The 17,562-nt window shown below is 38.3% G+C and overlaps 1 protein-coding gene across 2 annotated transcripts; it reads right to left on the bottom strand.

Moving 5' to 3' along the window:
• Window positions 1-4,180: 4,180 nt before the first annotated feature.
• Window positions 4,181-17,192, bottom strand: LOC114260916 (MDIS1-interacting receptor like kinase 2). 2 transcript variants are annotated; one of them, XR_014332836.1, is made up of 4 exons: window positions 16,841-17,192; window positions 5,506-5,781; window positions 4,877-5,296; window positions 4,181-4,525 (listed from the first exon to the last, which is right to left on the bottom strand). XR_014332836.1 is itself a non-coding variant. In XM_082874491.1 (3 exons), exons 1-3 carry the CDS (start codon window positions 16,845-16,847, stop codon window positions 5,055-5,057), a joined length of 525 nt encoding a protein of 174 aa, XP_082730617.1. In that variant the 5' UTR covers window positions 16,848-17,192; the 3' UTR covers window positions 4,181-5,054. The 2 variants fall into 2 exon arrangements, 1 of the variants encoding a protein (XP_082730617.1); XM_082874491.1 differs by having other exon boundaries at window positions 4,181-5,296.
• Between the last annotated feature and the right edge of the window lie 370 nt (window positions 17,193-17,562).

Below are 17,562 nucleotides of genomic sequence, written 5' to 3'. Positions count from 1 at the left end.
GGAGTTTTGGATTATTTCGTTGTTATTTTATTTGAGTTTTATAAAACTTAAGATACAAATAAAATTGTTACAATTTTTAAAAAGAATAGTATTTCTTTATATTTTTTCAATATTTTTGTCAAAAAAATTACAGACTTCATAATAAATTTTAATATGATACATATAAATTATAACTGTATGTTGATCACAAAATTATTTATATCGTGCCTTCAGGCACGAGCATACGCTAGTATATATATATTTGGAAAAGATGAAGGAATCTTAATGAAATATACTTGTCCAATAAGAAGACTTGACTTTAGTTGTCCTATTTACAATTCATTTTCTCATGTGATGGGCATTATTGTGGTGTTAAAATTTTGATTTTGCAGAGAATAATAAATAATAAACGAAAAAAATACTAAATGAAATATTTTTTTTCTTCACTTTTATCTTTTTCTTTTCCTTTCTCTCGTAGCAAATTTTTCTTTTACTTTTTCGTGAAAAAAGGGGAAGGAATCTTGACGAAATACACTTGTCCAATATGAGGACTTGACTTTAGTTGTTAATGGTGTTAAAATTATAAATTTTAAAAAAGATTTGCATAGAAATATAAATAATAAATGTTGTCTAGTAATTGTCTATGTCTGTGGATGGATATACATACAATGGACAAATGTTTTTCAGGCCAATCAAACTTTCAATTACTTCTCAATCTTAATGTGTCGTGTGTAGAGGGCAAGAAAATAGCAACTAAATGTTCAAATTGAAGTCACTGTTGTGATTATTCAAACCTGATCGATACTCATGTGGTTCAATGAGATTCAATTGGCACTATTATTATCTATATCCGTGGTTAATTTTATGAATTCGACTCTCATGGGAAAAGACATTGTAATTAGTTGTTGAATTTGTCACATACTTCTAGATATATATTGTTGAGTTTTCTTAGGGTAAATTACACTTTGTGCCCTTGTACTTTGCACCAAATTTCACTTTATCCCTATATATGAAATCATGGCAGGCAACCCCCTACACTTCTGCCCAAATCTCACTTTGGTCCCTATATATGAAAACGTCACAATTAACCCCTAGTACTTTTACTCAAATCCCACTTTGGTCCCTACACAAGTGTCAATATCCCTTTTTTTGTTATTTCATTTTTAATTTTTAACAAAATCTAATCATGTGACAAAAATACGACTACAAAATGAGGATAAAAGAGAAAAATCATCCATGTTTCCCACCGATACACTTTGTCCTACGTGATAAACACATAAAAGTTATATATATGTGTCTTTATGTGTGTGTGTGTGTGTGTGTTTTTTTTTTTCGTATGGTAAAAATTAAGACGAAAAGGCAAGAAATTGGAACTTTTGAAATTAAAAAAAATGCAACAAAGAAATCAAAGAGAAAGAAAGATGAATAGACAGAGGACTGTGTTACCGCAAAAACAAAGTTTCGTAATTCCAATTTATGCAAAACCTTAATTCATCTTCTTAATTGGTCACAATTTGCGTTTTGTTTTAGCCTAATACAGTCATATTTTGATGTAAATTTTGGAATGAAGTGTGTATGCTGGAAAATGTAGATAATTTTCCTTTCTTATCCTCATGTCGTAGTCACGTTCTTATCACATGACTAGATTCTGTTAAATATTTAAACAATTGAGTAACAGAAAAGGAATATTGACACTTGTATACGGATTAAAGTGAGATTTGACCAAAAATACAGGAGGTTGACTGTTACAATTTCATGTGCCTCCCAAAGTGGGATTTGACCAGAAGTGTAAGGGGTTGGCTGTCATGATTTCATGTGTAGGGGTCAAAGTGAGATTTGATGCAAAGTGTAATTTATCCATTTTCTTATATAATTTGAATGTGTATATCACATTTATCTTTATAGCTAAAATTCTAAACATAAATCTCGTGCACGTGGCTTTTCTTGTGCAAATTATTTCTTACCCATTAAAAAAAGAACAAAAAAATTGTGATTATTAAAACTTAAAAGTTTCAACGCATGGCCTAATCCCACAACATTTAGATTTAAATATTATTTAAGCATCTCATAAGAATAATTTGATGTATTTACTTTAAGTACTCGCAATGGCATGAATCTATTCAAATGTAGATACCGTAAAAAATTTAAAAAGTTGAAGCCAATGGATTTAAACCGATGGAACTGAATTAAAAAAAATAAATTAATTTAAAATTAAATCACCGAATCTATTTGAAAAAGTTTTTAAATTTTGATATTGCAAATATTAAAAAGTTATTAACCCACAACTAAAACACTAGGGCAATGGAATTCACCACATACATCATATTTATATTATTCATGCTTATTAATTCTTCATTTTTCTCTTCCCCATAAATTGGTGGCAAAAAGATTATTTTTCATTCTCCAAATAAAAATTTAGAATTAAAAAATTTATTAAATCTATCCAAATTTAATTTATATCTGATCTTAACAAATCATAAATTGAATCCAACCAAACACATTGAAATTTAATTATAATTTTTTTCAGTTAAAAATCGACAAAGAAAGAAGAAAAAATTTACTTGATTAAAGCATATTATTTATTGAAAAAATTAAATCATATGAACAATTATATATAATTATGTAGGTAACTTCATCCTAACCTTGACAATTTATTTAGCCATAAGTTTCGCCCAACGTACTCACATTTGAAAGAAACTTTAATGGTTGAATTAAATAAATAATCCACGTACAAAATTTTCTTCTGTCAATATTTGGAATACACTAAGGATGTGTTTGGTTAATAAATTAGAATAAAAAAAGAAAATAAAAAAAGTGTGTAAAATATAATTTTATTTCATTCACATTTTACATACCGTTTCCATTTTTAATTCCAAATCTCTCGCTAAATCCTTAAACCAAACAGAGCATAAGGTTGTATTTAATTCATGAATTTAAGAAGAGATTTAGAAAATAAAAAATAAAAGACAGATAAAATGTTAGTGAAATATTATATTTCAGCTACCTGCCACACACTTTTTCCATTAAAAAAAAAGGTTCATCAAAAGAGAAAGCTCAAAATAAGCTACAGTAGTAGAAAATTTTAGCTGATTTTTTCAGAAAAATATCTTCACTTTTACTGGTCAATTCTCTCTGTTGAGTTTGAAAAAAAGAAGATCAAAAAGTCAAAATCCACACACTACCTCTAGCTAACTTTCTTCAAATCAAATCATACTTGAATAAGTTCAAATTTTCAAATAAATTTTTGAGTTTCTATTTAATTTCAAAATTAAAATCACCAGACGAGGATAGTTTGAAAAAAAATAAATTTTGAAACAAGTGAATTACTCATATTATCACTTGAAATATATATATATATATATGTGTTAGCAAAACTTGAACATGAATATTTAATTAGTAAATTTTCAACTCAAGAAAAAGAGAAAATAAATTTTTAAATAAAGAAACAGAAAAATGTTAGTAAAAATAAAAAGTCCTCAATCAAATTTGCTGATTTGAATCTCAAATTATCTGGAATAGGACCTACATGAGAAAAGGCTTTGGACTGGATGGCTAAGAGCATTAGGTTTCTTTTTCTTTTTTTCTTTTTTTTTTTTTAAACGAGGAAATGCCATAAGGCTTACAGGGAGAATCTAAAACTAGAAAAGCCTTAACCTCAAAGGGAGGGTTCCCAACTCAATCAAAAGGGAGCTTGTCCTTCATATTATAAGAAGCTAACCAATGTGCAACCTGATCTGCATCTCTAAGAATCCATTTAAAGGCTATCCCACTCCTTGATGACTAAGTTCGAATGTCATTTAAATGCTACATCTTCTATTAAAAGGGCTTCGTTGGCAAGTTGAAAATGAAGATTCAATTAAGTTTTGAGAAGATCGATAGATCCCTCAAAAATCTGTATGATAATGATTCTCACCGATTAAAAGAAATCCATTTATACCCAACCGTATAAATCTGTATAATTATATGAGTGTTTGGGAAGTGAGTTTCTTTGTAGATTTTTTTAGTTATAAGATAATATTGGAGAAAAAAAAAATTTGTGTTTGGAAAGATAGGTTTTTTTGTAGTTGAATGTGATGTTTGTAAGAGAAAAAATGAAATGATGATGGAGTTTGATGTAATATTTTGTTTGGATTTGTTTTTTTTTTTGATTTTGTAACCAATTTGTCATTTAGTGAAAAAAAATAAAAAAAAAACCAAAAAATTTCCTTCCCAAACACCGCCTATGATTCTCTGAAATAATATTTAGTACAATAATTTTACAATAATGATTCTACTTTGAGGTTTAAACTACCATTGTAAGATTATTACTCAAAAAATTATTACAAAAAATCCTAATCTAAATCTATGCTGTTCATTTTTCTTTTCAATTTCTTCTTACTTGTTCACAAAAGTTGGCAAACACGTTGCTAAATCAAACAAGTTGTCTTATGCTCTGGTCTCAACGACACACTTTTAACTTCTTTGGTATCCAAACCTCATCCTTGTGAATTTCTCTTTCTTTGAAGCATTGTACAACACCACTTTGTACAAGAATCTCCAAATTTCTCTGTAAAAAATAAATAAACAAATTAGCACACAACTTGCTAAGAATAGAGCAAGCAAGTTTTGAATACAGAATGAGTAGAAAAAGGCTAATGTGGAATTTATAGCTCTTAAATTTTTAATCATCTGAGCCGCTCAAATGTTGAATGAATTCAAGATAGAGAAGTAGAAATTTTTTATTGGAACCATTCATTTAAAATGCTTGCAACTATTGGGTTGTGCTTATAGATATTTCTAAATTAGTTATTTAAAATTTTTTAAATGCTAGTAGTGAAAAAGAGCAGAAAAATAGACTAGAAAATGTCAAAAATGAAAAACAAGAACAGCATATAGTCTGAGGATAGAAGGCAAATACTCAAGAGGTCGAGCAGGCGATATCAAAAGAGTTGTCCTAAAGTTATTATGTGAAATTGATTTCGCAAAGGTGGACTTTGATCATCTGATATCTTCATGGTTACATGATCATCTGATAGCTTCATGGCAACTTGTCTCATGGTTGGCCAAGACTATGGATTGCTTTGTAAACATGCAAATTATAGTTTTGCAACCATAACTACTTGCTCTGCCACTTTATTCTTAGGAGGTAAGAAACGTTGATCCAACACATCCTTCAATAATATCCCATGCACAGTTGATGTCGATGAGGAGAAGGATGACGACGATGACAAAGAGGAGATTAGATCACCCGGATGCTTCCCCATAATCAATTCCAGTGTGAGCACCCCAAAACTAAAAACATCGCACCTCTCATTCACTTCCATTGTATAAGCAAGCTCTACCAAATCAAACAAATGACCAACAGAGAAAATAGTAACTAAAAAATATATAAAAAATTGTTTCCATATCCAGATAGCAATTAGAAGTTCAATAGCCCTTTTAAATCAAGTCAAATAATAAACTCTTAATACACAAAGATTGATAAACTAAAATGAACATTATATGGATGACTTGGAGATAAAATCACTGCAATAGAAAAGTACATACCAAGAGCAGCGTACCCATAGGTCCTTGCAAATGAAGTCCAATTGGATGAGTCAGGCTTCATAAATCTAGCTGTGCCGAAATCTGAGATGTGAGCCACATACTCTAAATCAAGCAAAACATTCTTGCTTGATATGTCTTGATGGATGATTGGAGGTGAACAATCGTGGTGCATATAAGACACAGCATTTGCCACACTTTTGACAACATTCACTCTCTTAATCCAATCAAATTGTAATACTTGATCCTCCGTGCTCAATATATTTCCCAAGCTTCCCCCTTCCAAGAACTCATAAACCAAAAATGAGTGCCTCGGGAGCAAGGTTCTGAAAAGCAGTTGCGGTCGCCGTAACGGTGGTGGCGACGCGGTTGCGGTTGCGGGGTGTAAGGGTCGTAGCGTAACGGTTGCAGTAACCGGAACCGTGAATTTTTTTATTTTTCGCACAATTTGAAAAAAAAACTTACCAATACGTATATTTTTTTTCTGTAATCATATTTATTGGGTTTAAAATAAATATTGATCAATTTTTGTAAATTTTTAAGTATGATTCAATATGTTTCATATTTTTAAATCACCATAAACCGAGTTTTTTACATTTTATTTTAATAATTAATGACTTTATATTATAGAAAAAATTAATCACTGACTATTATATATAAGATAAACAATGACAAAAGTAAGAGAATAAATAAGAATCTAAATATATATATATACATATTTTAACCAAGCCAAATAGATAATGACCATACTTATTATTATTATTTTCAAACAATATATAGATAGACACACACAAACAAAATGGTTGAGTGATAACAACTGAATAGAATAGTATGGGTCTTATAGCTTTAACAAATCAATAACTTGTTCTTCATCTTCCCTCTTCTCTCTCTCTATCTCTTGCTCCTCCATCTTCTCTCTTTATCTTCCTTCTTCTCTCTATCCCTCTTCTCCCATTTTTAGTTTTTTTTTTTTTTGTGTTTTTTCGAAAGAAGCAGTTCGGAACCATTAAGTAACGGTGCGTAACAGGCCGTTACGACTGCTATGGCAGCCGCTACGGCCGACACACCTGTGAATCTCAATCACACTCCAAAAGCGGCCGTAACGGGTGGTGGTAACCACCACAACCGTTACGTAACGGTTGCGGCCGCTTTTGAAAACCTTGCTCGGGTGTGAACAATAACCATAAAGTTTTACAATGTTTTGATGGCAAATCTCTGTTAATGCACAGATCTCACTCGTAAAGCTTTTTCAATTAGTCAAGTCACCGTCAGGTGATTCATGGAGTTTCTTCACAGCAACTACCTGCCCACTACAGTACCACATCCTACCTCCCCAACACGATGTTTGGTACTAAAGTTCCCAGTCACTTCAATGATGTTTTCATACACAATTTCCCATCATAGCTCCAAATTGCAAACAAATTTTGATTATGTACTTGTCTTGGTTCATTTGTTGTGTTCCTCACTTTCTTATGAAAAGCCATAAAAATTCCAAGAACCATTAGGAAAAGCAATAAAAATCCAAAAATAAGGAGGACAACTAGTAACACAACTTTCTCTGTTTTTTTTTTACCAATCTCATTATTCATTTTAGGCGAGCAAGTCTTCAAACCAATAGCATTACCACAAAAAGCTTTATTACCTCTGAGCGCCTCAAATGGAGCCTCTCGGAAGCTTTCATGTTAGGAATAGGACCCTCCAACTGATTGAAAGATACATCTACTGATGTCAAACTTAACATATTATCAAACGATAATGGAATGGAACCAGTGAGCTCATTATGGGAGAGATTCAATGTTTCTAAGCTTTGTAATTCACCAATTTGTTGTGGTATCTTACCTATTAGCAAATTGTAACCAAGATCAAGACTTTGAAGGCCCTGTAAATGGCCTATCTCTAAAGGAATGTTTTTCCCAATTCTGTTGTTGCTCAAATTCAAGCTTAATAGTTTCAAGCATTCCCTCAGTTCTATAGGGATCGGACCACTTAAATTATTTGCTGCCAAGTTAGATTCTCTAGATTGGAAGGCTTGCCAAACACTTGAGGAATGTTACCCGAGAGTTCGTTATCATTCAGCTTAAGGTCAAACAATGAAATCAACCTTCCCAATTTTGTTGGTATCTCTCCAACTAGATGATTTGAAGAGAGGTCAAGTTTTTATACCTGAGCTGCCTCTACCAATTCAAGCGGTATCTCACCAGAAATATTATTTTTGAGACTAGTTAAATTATGACACTTTCCCCTTGTCGTAGAAATTGTTATGACTCAAATCAATGTAAATCAAGTTTGGGTAAAAGCCAAAATCTTTTGATATATTTCCTAAAAATTGGTTTCCATCAAGCCTAACTCTGTATAAGCTATGGCAATTTTTCAAACTTTTTGGGATGGGACCAATGAAATTGTTGTTGTTTGCACTCAATGCAAGTAATCCACCTTCAAAGCATAAGTGTCCTGGCAAATGACCGGTAAGTTTGTTGTAACCTATATGGAAAATTTTCAAATATGTAAGACCAGTGAGGTGGTTGCTGGTCAACCCAAGAAACTCATGGAATTTCAACTTTCCTATCTCTGAAGGAATGTAGCCAGATAATTGATTTACGGCTAAATCTAACGCACTGAGCTTGGTCAAGTTTCCAATAGTCAAAGGAATCCATCCTGAGAACATGTTTGCCTAGAGGTGCAAAATGTTTAAGTTGCCCAAGTCCCCTATAGATGTAGGGATTGACCTAATAAGATTGTTAGTTGACAAATCAAGTTCAATGAGAGACCTTAGATTCCCAACTTCATTAGGAATTGTTTCTGAAAGTCGGTTGCCATAAAGTATAGAATTGCTAAGTTGTCCAAATTCCCTATAGAATGAGGGATTGAACCCGTGAAATTGTTAGAATTCAGAGCGAGCTTACTGAGAGACATTAACAACCCAACTTCATGAGGGATTGATCCAGAAAGCTGGTTTTCAGAAAGGGTTAGGGTGGATAAACTGCTCAAGTTCCCAACTTCACGAGGGATTGATCTAGAAAGGTGGTTTTCAAAAAGGGTTAGGGTGGATAAACTGCTCAAGTTTCCTATAGAAGCAGGGATTAAACCCATAAGATTGTTAGATCACAGAATGAGCTCATTGAGTGACCTTAATAACCCAACGTCTTGAGGGATTGATCCAGAAAGCTGGTTTTCATAAAGGGTCAAGATCGTTAAGTTGTCCATGCTCCCTATAGAAGTAGGAATAGAACCTGTGAGATTGTTAGACCCCAAAACTAGCTCTTCGAGAGACCTTAACAACCTAACTTCGCAAGGGATTGCACCAGAAAGTTGGTTTTGAAAAAGGTATAGAATTGCTAAGTTGCTCAAGTTACCTATAGAAACAGGGATTGAACCCACAAGGTTGTTTGCAGACAAATCAAGCATAACAAGTGAACTCAACATCCCAACTTCTCGAGGGATAGATCCGAAGAGTTTGTTGTCATGAAGGAACGAAAGGGTTAAATCACTCAAGTTTCCTATAGAATGAGGGATTGAACCTGCGAGATTATTAGAATACAAACTAAGCTCCTTGAGAGAGCTGAGCAATCCTATTGCTCGAGGGATGAAGCCACTGATTTTATTTCTATACATGTACAAGATCTTGAGATTTCGTCAAGTTGCCTATTTCAGGTGGAATTGTTCCAGACAAATTATTGGCGGCCAACCTAAGATATGAGTGTTGAAAGGCTCCCAATGCTGAAAGGGATGTTCCCATAGAGTGAGTTGTCAAAAAGTTGGAGGTTGAGGAGATGAATGAAGGACAAGAAATTAAGACTAGAAAGCGTACCTCTCAAACCATGACTCGTAATGTTTATATGGGTGACATTGTTGACCGTGTTGCAACGAATTCCAACCCAATTACAATGGTTGATTCCAACCTACGATGATAGGAGAGATTGGCTTTGGTTGTCAAGGCTCGCTTTCCACGTTAAAAGAGCCACTACTTCTATTTTTGGAGTTGGAGAAGAAGCAAAAGCAGCAAAATGGGAAGAAGAGACCAGCACAAGGATGATGAGAAAGATAAACCGGACTGGGAAAGAAAGGAACTGTTTGGAAGGAGACATTGCTAAGGATGTCATTGCTGATTTTTCAATGTAAGCTAAGAAGGGAACTGAAGAGCTTGAAGTGCAATGAGAGGTATGTATAGATATAAAGTGCAATAAATAATTGAATTTTTTAATTTAAAAAAAAAAACTAAAAATGGAGGGAACCATTTCTTTGAGAATTACGATATGGGTTTTTAAAATTCTACCCCTATTGGTTGCAATTTGAGCTTGGTCAACTGATCTATAAGATCTTTCCAGATCAGCAAGAAGAAGATGAATGCAAGCAATAAAGTTTATCCCATACCAAAATTTAATTGTCAATTGTGATTCCCCTCTTGTTAGGCAATAAAAGTTAAGAAACCCCCCTTGTTAGGCAATAGAAGTTAAGAAACTATAAAATTTGTCCACAAATTTACCCAAAATATAATGTGTTGCTAGATTTAATTCTATAATGTGTTAGGCTTACCTGGGATGTTTCCGGTGGGGAAGGAGACCGGTCCACGGTGTCGGATCCTCTTCCTTGGTGGTCGATCCTTCAAGTTCCAGGAGGAGACAGTGGATTAGAGGGGGTATCGGAGGTTGGGTGTTGTAGAGTGTGGTTCCGGCCTATGGCGAGAGGTGATTTTGGTTGGCTTCGAAGTGGGTTGGGTCGTTACCAAATTGCAGTTGGCTTTCGACAATATATGGACCCAATCTTTCTTGGGTCATTTGGACGGCAAGCGGCAGAGTTCGGCGATTTGGATTCGTGGTGAGGAGGATGGCGGGACATTGTTTCAGATTCTGGTTACGAATGATGGTAGAAGGCAATAGGTCTTTATCCCCGTGTCGGAGTTTGGGGATGGTTGGCAGGGTGTGGCATTGGTTATTGAGGGCTTCGCCCGAGAAGAGAATTGGGTTGCGAAGGCTGGCCAAGTGGCGGGGTCACTAGTGGTGAAAAGGACGGTGGTGCCAAGTGTGGCTGATCTGGGTCCGATTCTTGCTGTGGCGGAGAATGGGTGGATTGGTTTGCTGAATAGGGCTTTGGTGGGGAAAGTGGGTATGGTGAGGGCTAAGGGAAATGGGTTTTTCATTATGACAGAGTGGGTTGGTCGATGGTGGAGTTCTTCGAGGAAGGTGGAGATCTGACCAGTTGGGGGTCAAGATTTTCTCTTTGTATTCCCCTCACGGCAGACGACCGAGAATATTGTGCGGCGTCGGTGGGTCGTCGATGGTCGAGACCTGAATCTACGATGGTGGTCACTGATAATCCTGTGTGACAAGAGGAAGTCGGTGTTGATGGGAATGTCAGTGTGGGTGATGGTGGTGGGTCTACCAATTCATCTTCGTGGGTTGGAAACTTATAGGGCCATCGGTGACCAGTGTGAGGGTTTTGTCGAGGTCAATAAGCTTTCGGCGGATCTCCGAGTGGTACGACCGCGAGTTCGGCGTTAGGGCAACATTCTAACCAAGATAGTGCTCTGTTGGGAAGCTTGGTAGTCTATGGTTCCTTTGTGGCCGGAAGTTGGGTCAACGTTTGACGCAGTGTCGCCGACGGTGGAGGTTCGAGCTAGACTTCGAATGGGAAAGGAAAGTCGGTGGGGAAGGCATGATGAATGGCGCAATCTGGGGAATGGAGGATTTGGTGCAGTTGATGGCAGATTTGGGGGGTTATTTGGTAGGGTATGGGAATCAGGGTAGACCGAAGCTATTTGGGCAGGGGGAGTGGGTTTTGGGTGAGTTACATTTGGGCCCAAATCAAAACAAGGTGGACAGTAGTGGGGGAATGGGCCAAATCACTCCTGTGGAGGCCGGGTTTCTTCGTGGGCCGCAAAGCAAGGGCCCAAGCACTCTAGGCCCATCAACTAAAGTCAATGGCCTATCCAGCCCACAGTTGAATCTAGGACCCTGTTCTAACTCGTCGATTGCTCAAGTTTTTGGATCCTTGCGTGATGGTGTTGGATCGCAATGGCAAATCAATGGCACTGGTGGTCTTCTAGGTGGAGGTATGGTGTCTCGATCGTCGCTGAAGGAGCATCGTTTGCCTACTAGGAATCTCGTTGGTGTGCAGTTGGCGATGAAGGATAGGGTAGTACAGCTTCCATCCAACGAACAGATGGCTGACAAGCTTGATAGGGGGGTGGCACACGCGTCGTCGTCAACGCCCGGTCTCCCCTGGACCAGTTAGTGGCGGAGGACCTGTTGTCGGGTGGTTTGGTAAATACGGCTATGGAGGCAGTGGGGCATGATTCGATCAGTACATTGTTAGGTGGGGATATTGCTGGGGACGAGTTGCCTATTTCAGGGGAGAAGGCGAGGCCTAAGGTACTGATGGCGATGCGATGGGAGACTATGGGTAATGAATTGGCTTTGGTGGTACGACCGGAGGTGATAGCAGATGGGGCCTCTGGGTTGCCATCTCTGGAGCTAGCATCTGAGTTGGAGATGGGTGCCGATTTTTGTATGGACCAAATACCATCTTCAGCTGAAGTGTCAGACTGGGTGTTGGATCGCATATCTGAGGTTAGTAAATTTTGGGGAGTATCCTTTGCGGGTCATGAGGATGAAACTCTAAAACTATTTTCCGCTATTGAAGCTTCATAGACTGGAGGAGGCACGGGTGGTCGGGAAGTGCAGTTTGCTAGTCAGAAAGATAAAGGGGGTAAGGAGTTACGGAGACTAGACTATTTAATCAATTATGATCGAAACACAAGCGGAGCGGGTTATCGGATAAGGAAGGAGCGGGGTGGTTCCCTTTTGTTGCCATGCATCTGAAAATTTTGACTTGGAATGTGCAGGGTTTACATGATCGGTGCAAACGACCGGTGGTGAAGTCCTTATTGAAGAGTGTTAGGGCGGATGTGGTGTGTCTCCAAGAGACCAAAATAGAGGTTGTTGGGTTGGAGTTTGTGCAGGAGTTATGGGGTGGGAGGCATATGGAATGGGCCTTCCAACCATCTTTAGGGGTGGCGGGAGGTATTCTCATATGTTGGGACAGTAGAGTGGTCATGAAGGAGAGGAAGAAGCAGGGGGGTTTTTTCTCTATCTTGTTTGTTCAGATGCCTTGAGGATGATTTTCGATGGGTGTTTACTGGGATTTATGGTCCGGTTCAGGGGTCAGAAAGGGGAGCCTTTTGGGAGGAATTACAGCATGTTGCTTTTAGATAGGGCTTGCCTTGGTGTGTTGGGGGTGATTTCAATGTTGTAAGAAGTCCAGTGGAAAAGACTGGGGGGAGTCAGTTGGGGCAATCTATAAGGGATTTTGCTTCTTTTATTGATGAGATGGAGCTGGTAGATTTGTCATTACAACGGGGAGGTTTTACTTGGTCGGGTGGCCGAGCGAGTTCTAGGCTTGATAGATTTTTGGTTTCTGGAGATTGGGAGGAGCATTTTTCTCAATTGCTTCAGTGCAGGATGCAATGTCCGACTTTTGATCATTGGCCGGTCTTGTTGGACAGCGGAGGAGTTCGGAGTGGTCCTTTGCCTTTTCGGTTTGAGAACATGTGGTTGCAAGCAGATGGCTTTGTTGAGAGGAGGGTGGGTGGGTGGTGGAGGAGTTACAATGTGGCAGGTTCACCTAGCTACATAGTCCAGAAATTAAAACTTCTTAAGTCTGATACGAAGAGGTGGAATATTGAGGTTTTTGGCCGTCTGGGGGTTCAGAAGACCAATATCTTGTTAGTTTTACAGGGTTTGGATGACAAGGAAATAAAGGGGGCCTTTTCGGAGGAGGATGTGGTAAGTAAGGATGTGGCTCACAGAGATTTTGCGAGGATTGCACGGATGGAGGAGATTAGTTTCCAGCAAAAATCCAGATGCTTGTTGAAAGATGGGGATCGTAATACAAAGTTCTTTCATCGAACGGCAAATGCCCATCGGCGGGTGAACCAGATAGGAAATATGCGGGTAAATGGGGTGATGCTTTCGTCAAAAGAGGAGGTTACGGATGGTATACTGTCATGCTATCAGTATCTGTTCCGTGATAAGGGACTGATATGGCGTCCGGGGTTGGATGGTGTGGTTTTTGATTCTATTTCTAAGGAGGATGAACAATTATTAGAAAGGCCTTTTACTGAGGAGGAGGTCTTGGGTGCATTGCAGAGTATGCCTGGGGATAAGGCACCGAGCCCGGATGGTTTCTCAATTACTTTCTTTCAACACTGCTAGGGGGTGGTGAAAGGGGAGGTGTTGGATGTGTTTACGCAGTTTCATCAAATTGGGCAATTTAAGAGAAGTCTAAATGTAACTTTTATAGCTTTGATTCCTAAGAAGGGAGGGCAAATGATATCCAAGATTTTCGGCCGATTAGTCTTTTGGGTAGTGTTTACAAACTATTGGCCAAGGTTTTGGCTAATAGGCTTTGGGGGTGCTAGAGGGGGTGGTGTCAGAGTCTCAGAACACTTTTGTGGGTGGGCGTCAGATTTTGGATGCTGTTTTGGTAGCTAATAAGTACGTGGACTCGCAGCTTCGACAAGGGAAAGGGGGGCTTATATGTAAGTTAGATATTAAGAAGGCCTATGATAATGTCAATTGGAAGTTTTTGTTAGACATGATGGAGAGGATGAGTTTTAGGAAACATTGGCACAGATGGATGTATTTTTGTATCTCCACTGTTCGGTTGTCCGTGTTGGTTAATGGGACTCCAAGGGGTTTTTTTCCTACTTAGCGAGGTTTATGGCAGGGCGATCCATTGTCTCCATTATTGTTTATTTTGGTCATGGAGGCTTTGAGTTGTTTGTTATCCAGGGCAGCCCAAGGGGGTTTATTTTCAGGTTTTAAGGTGGGAGAGGGGTCCGCATCTTTGGTGGTTTCTCATCTTTTCTATGCTGATGATGTGTTGATTTTTTGTGATGCGAAGGCTACTAAGATTGGCAACTTGCGATGTGTTTTGTTGTGTTTTGAGCCTGAGGTTGTGTTAGGGCTGCAGGTTAATCTGGCAAAATCAGAATTGATTCCAGTAGGGGAGGTTGATCGTTTATCAGTGATGGCTGTTGTCTTAGGTTGTAAGGTGGCACGGTTGCCAGTTTCTTATTTGGGTCTTCCCTTGGAGGCTTCTTTTAAGGAGACTCGAGTGTGAGATAGGGTGGCGGACAGAGTTCAGCGGCGGCTGGCAGGGTAGAAGTGCTAATATTTATCAAAAGGGGGGCGGCTTACTTTGATCAAGAGTGTTCTTTCCAGCATTCCGACTTACTTTATGTCTGCGCTTGTCATTCCTGTGGGGGTGGCACAGAGGTTGGAGAAGCTGCAACGGGATTTTTGGTGGAGCAGCGGTGGGAAGGGTTTTCATTATCATTTGGTGGCTTGGGAGAGGGTTTGTTCTTTGAATGAGAGGGGGACTTGGGTGTGTGAAAACTGGTGGTGTTTAATCGGGCTTTATTGGGTAAGTGGTTGTGGCGTTTTGTGGGGGAATGGGAGAGGTCATGGAGGCAGGTGGTGGTGGCTAAATACGGTGAGGAGGGGGGGTTGGAGTTCGAAGAGGGTGGTTCGCCCTCATGGTCGTGGTTTATGGAAGGGGATTTGGTTGGGGAGGGAGGTTTTTTGGGAGCAGGTTCGGTTTAAAGTGGAGGTGGGTGACCGAGTTCGCTTTTGGCAAGATCGGTGGTGTGATGGCTTGTCTGTGGCGACCATGTTCCCTTTGATTTACACTATTGACGTGGATGGGGTGGAGTTGGTTGCTTCGGTTAGGGGGATGCAAGGTCATTTTGTTGTTTGGAATGTTCGTTTTCGTCGTGGTGTTCAAGATTGGGAGCTAGACCAATTAGTGGGTCTACTAGGTTTTTTGTATGGGTTGAGGAGTTGGGGGGGGGGGGGTGGGATGGATTCTATGGAATGGACTGTCCTTGGTGCCCTCCTTTTATGGGGTGTTGGTGGTGTGTTTCCTTGAAAATGTATTTGGGCATCAGGTTCTCCTTCTAAGGTCGTTTTTTTTGTTTGGACAGCTGCTTTGTGCCGTATTCTTACTATTGATAATTTGATACGGCGGAGGCATATGTTGGTAAATTGGTGTTGTTTGTGTTGTACGGATGCGGAAACGGTTGATCATTTGCTTGTGCAGTGTCCGATGGTGTCACGGCTCTGGTGTAGGGTGGTTGCTCTTTTTGGTTTGGTTTGGTTTGGGTGCAACCGAGATCGGTGTTGGAAGTCTTGCTTAGTTGGGGCAGGGCGAGGATGGGCAAGCGGCGGTGGAAGGCTTGGTTACTTGCTTTCCATTGCTGCTTGTGGTTGGTTTGGTTGGAGTGGAATAGGCGTGTGTTTCAGAACATCTCTCAGTGCTTTCTTTGGTTAGAAAGTAGGCTTTTTTTTGTTATTGCATAGTTGGATTACAGGTGCGGTTGATCCTGATGTGCTGACTTTTGTACATTTTGTGAAGGATTTGCTTAGCTAGTGTGTTTTTGTAGCCCAACCTGGGATGCTTTTTTCCTTATATTCTTTGCATCGTTGTGATACTTGTTTAATAAAATTTGTTTATTTATCCAAAAAAAAAACTTGAAATGAATCTCAACCATCCAGTATTTTTTGGGATAAATTTTTAGGTGCCTAACATTGCCGGTGAGTCCCATTGTGTAAACTAATCATGTCCAAGTAAAGTATCACATGACAACATTCTCCAAGTATCCAATAATTGCTTGAAAAAAAGAAAAAAAAGGTCACAACATAGACGAATGGGTGTATGGAAAAAGGAAAGAGAGAGCTCATTTAGCTATTTTTGTTTAGTCAACCATTGTTTTCTTTAGGTATAAATCAATGGGAAAAAAATCATAATCAAGGGATTTTGTCCCCTACAAAGACTCTAACTTTTGGGTGTACAGTCTGGACCTCATCCAGCTAAAAAAATTGACTCACGATGTCAACTTTTGTGTGCTACTAGTAGTATCACTTATTACACATCTCCAATGGCAGCTATTGCCAAATTATGGCAGCGGTTCATATAAAGCCACCTCCAATGGTAAGTTTTAGCAGCTGCTACGCCAAAGCTGCCAAGTCAGCTTCAACCAACCGTTTCCTCCCTCCCTCCCTCCCTACCTTTCTCATCATCCTTTCCAAACACAGAAGCAATTTTCACCCAAAAATCACAAAAAAATAAAAACAGAAGCAGAATTTCTAGAGAAAAAATAACAAAATTGAACAATTTCAAGCAAGCAAGCAAAATTTCAAACAGAATCAATTTCAAGCATGCAAGCAAAATTGAACAATTTCAAACAGAAGCAAGCTAGCAAAATTTCAATTTCAGCAATTTCGAGCAAAAAAAAAATTAAAAATTAGAAAATAAACACAGTGAAGTAAAAAAAAAATACCTGACATTTTGTAGGGTTGATCTTCTTCGTGTTCTTCGGATGATCTTCTTCGTGTTATTCATTAGGGTTTCGATCGTTGGAGATCCCTCTCTGTCAGTGATGATCGTTAGGGTTTTGAACGGAGGGGTTCGATTGTTAGGGTTAGGGTTTCAAAGAGGAAGAAAGTGAAAGGGGGTTGTGGTAGAGAAGAGGGTTGGAGATCGAAGAGCTGTAATCGGTGAGCGTGAGGGTGAGGGTGAGGGTGAGGGAGAGAGATAAAGATGGGTAGAGAGAGAGCAGAGTAGGGGGTGGTGGTTATGGAATCAACGAGAGACACAGTGATAGAGATAAGAGAGACAGAAATAAGGATCAATTTGGAAACAATCCATCGGTGCTCTTTTCTGGTTGGAGTGAATTATATTTAATATTTTTTTTGAAATTTTTTTAATTTATTTTTAATTTTTTATATTTATCTAGTTGAGTATAATGTAAATATATAATTTGTTTTACAAACGGTTGAAAAAGGATCACAAAAGAAAAAAATAAACAAAAAAAATCACTAAAAGTTCTATATCCAAACAACACAAACAATTTTGGAGGGAAAATTAGTTGAAATTTGTCAAAATAGCATGTAACTATTAGAACACCATTACTATAATTTGACAAAATAATACTATCTATTGCTAAATTATAGCAACGACAATATTATTTTAGTAAATACCTCCTACTTGTGTATACTTTAA

This window comes from Camellia sinensis, chromosome 6 (genome assembly GCF_055761805.1).
Source record: "Camellia sinensis isolate YWXY chromosome 6, ASM5576180v1, whole genome shotgun sequence".
NCBI classification, from domain to species: domain Eukaryota; kingdom Viridiplantae; phylum Streptophyta; class Magnoliopsida; order Ericales; family Theaceae; genus Camellia; species Camellia sinensis.
This window is presented reverse-complemented; position numbering and strand designations above follow the sequence as displayed.

Coding starts and splice junctions, on each gene's coding strand:
- LOC114260916 (XM_082874491.1), bottom strand. Junction 5,297..5,505: donor CTATGGGTACGCTGCTCTTG/GTATGTACTTTT, acceptor TTGATTTGGTAG/AGCTTGCTTATACAATGGAA.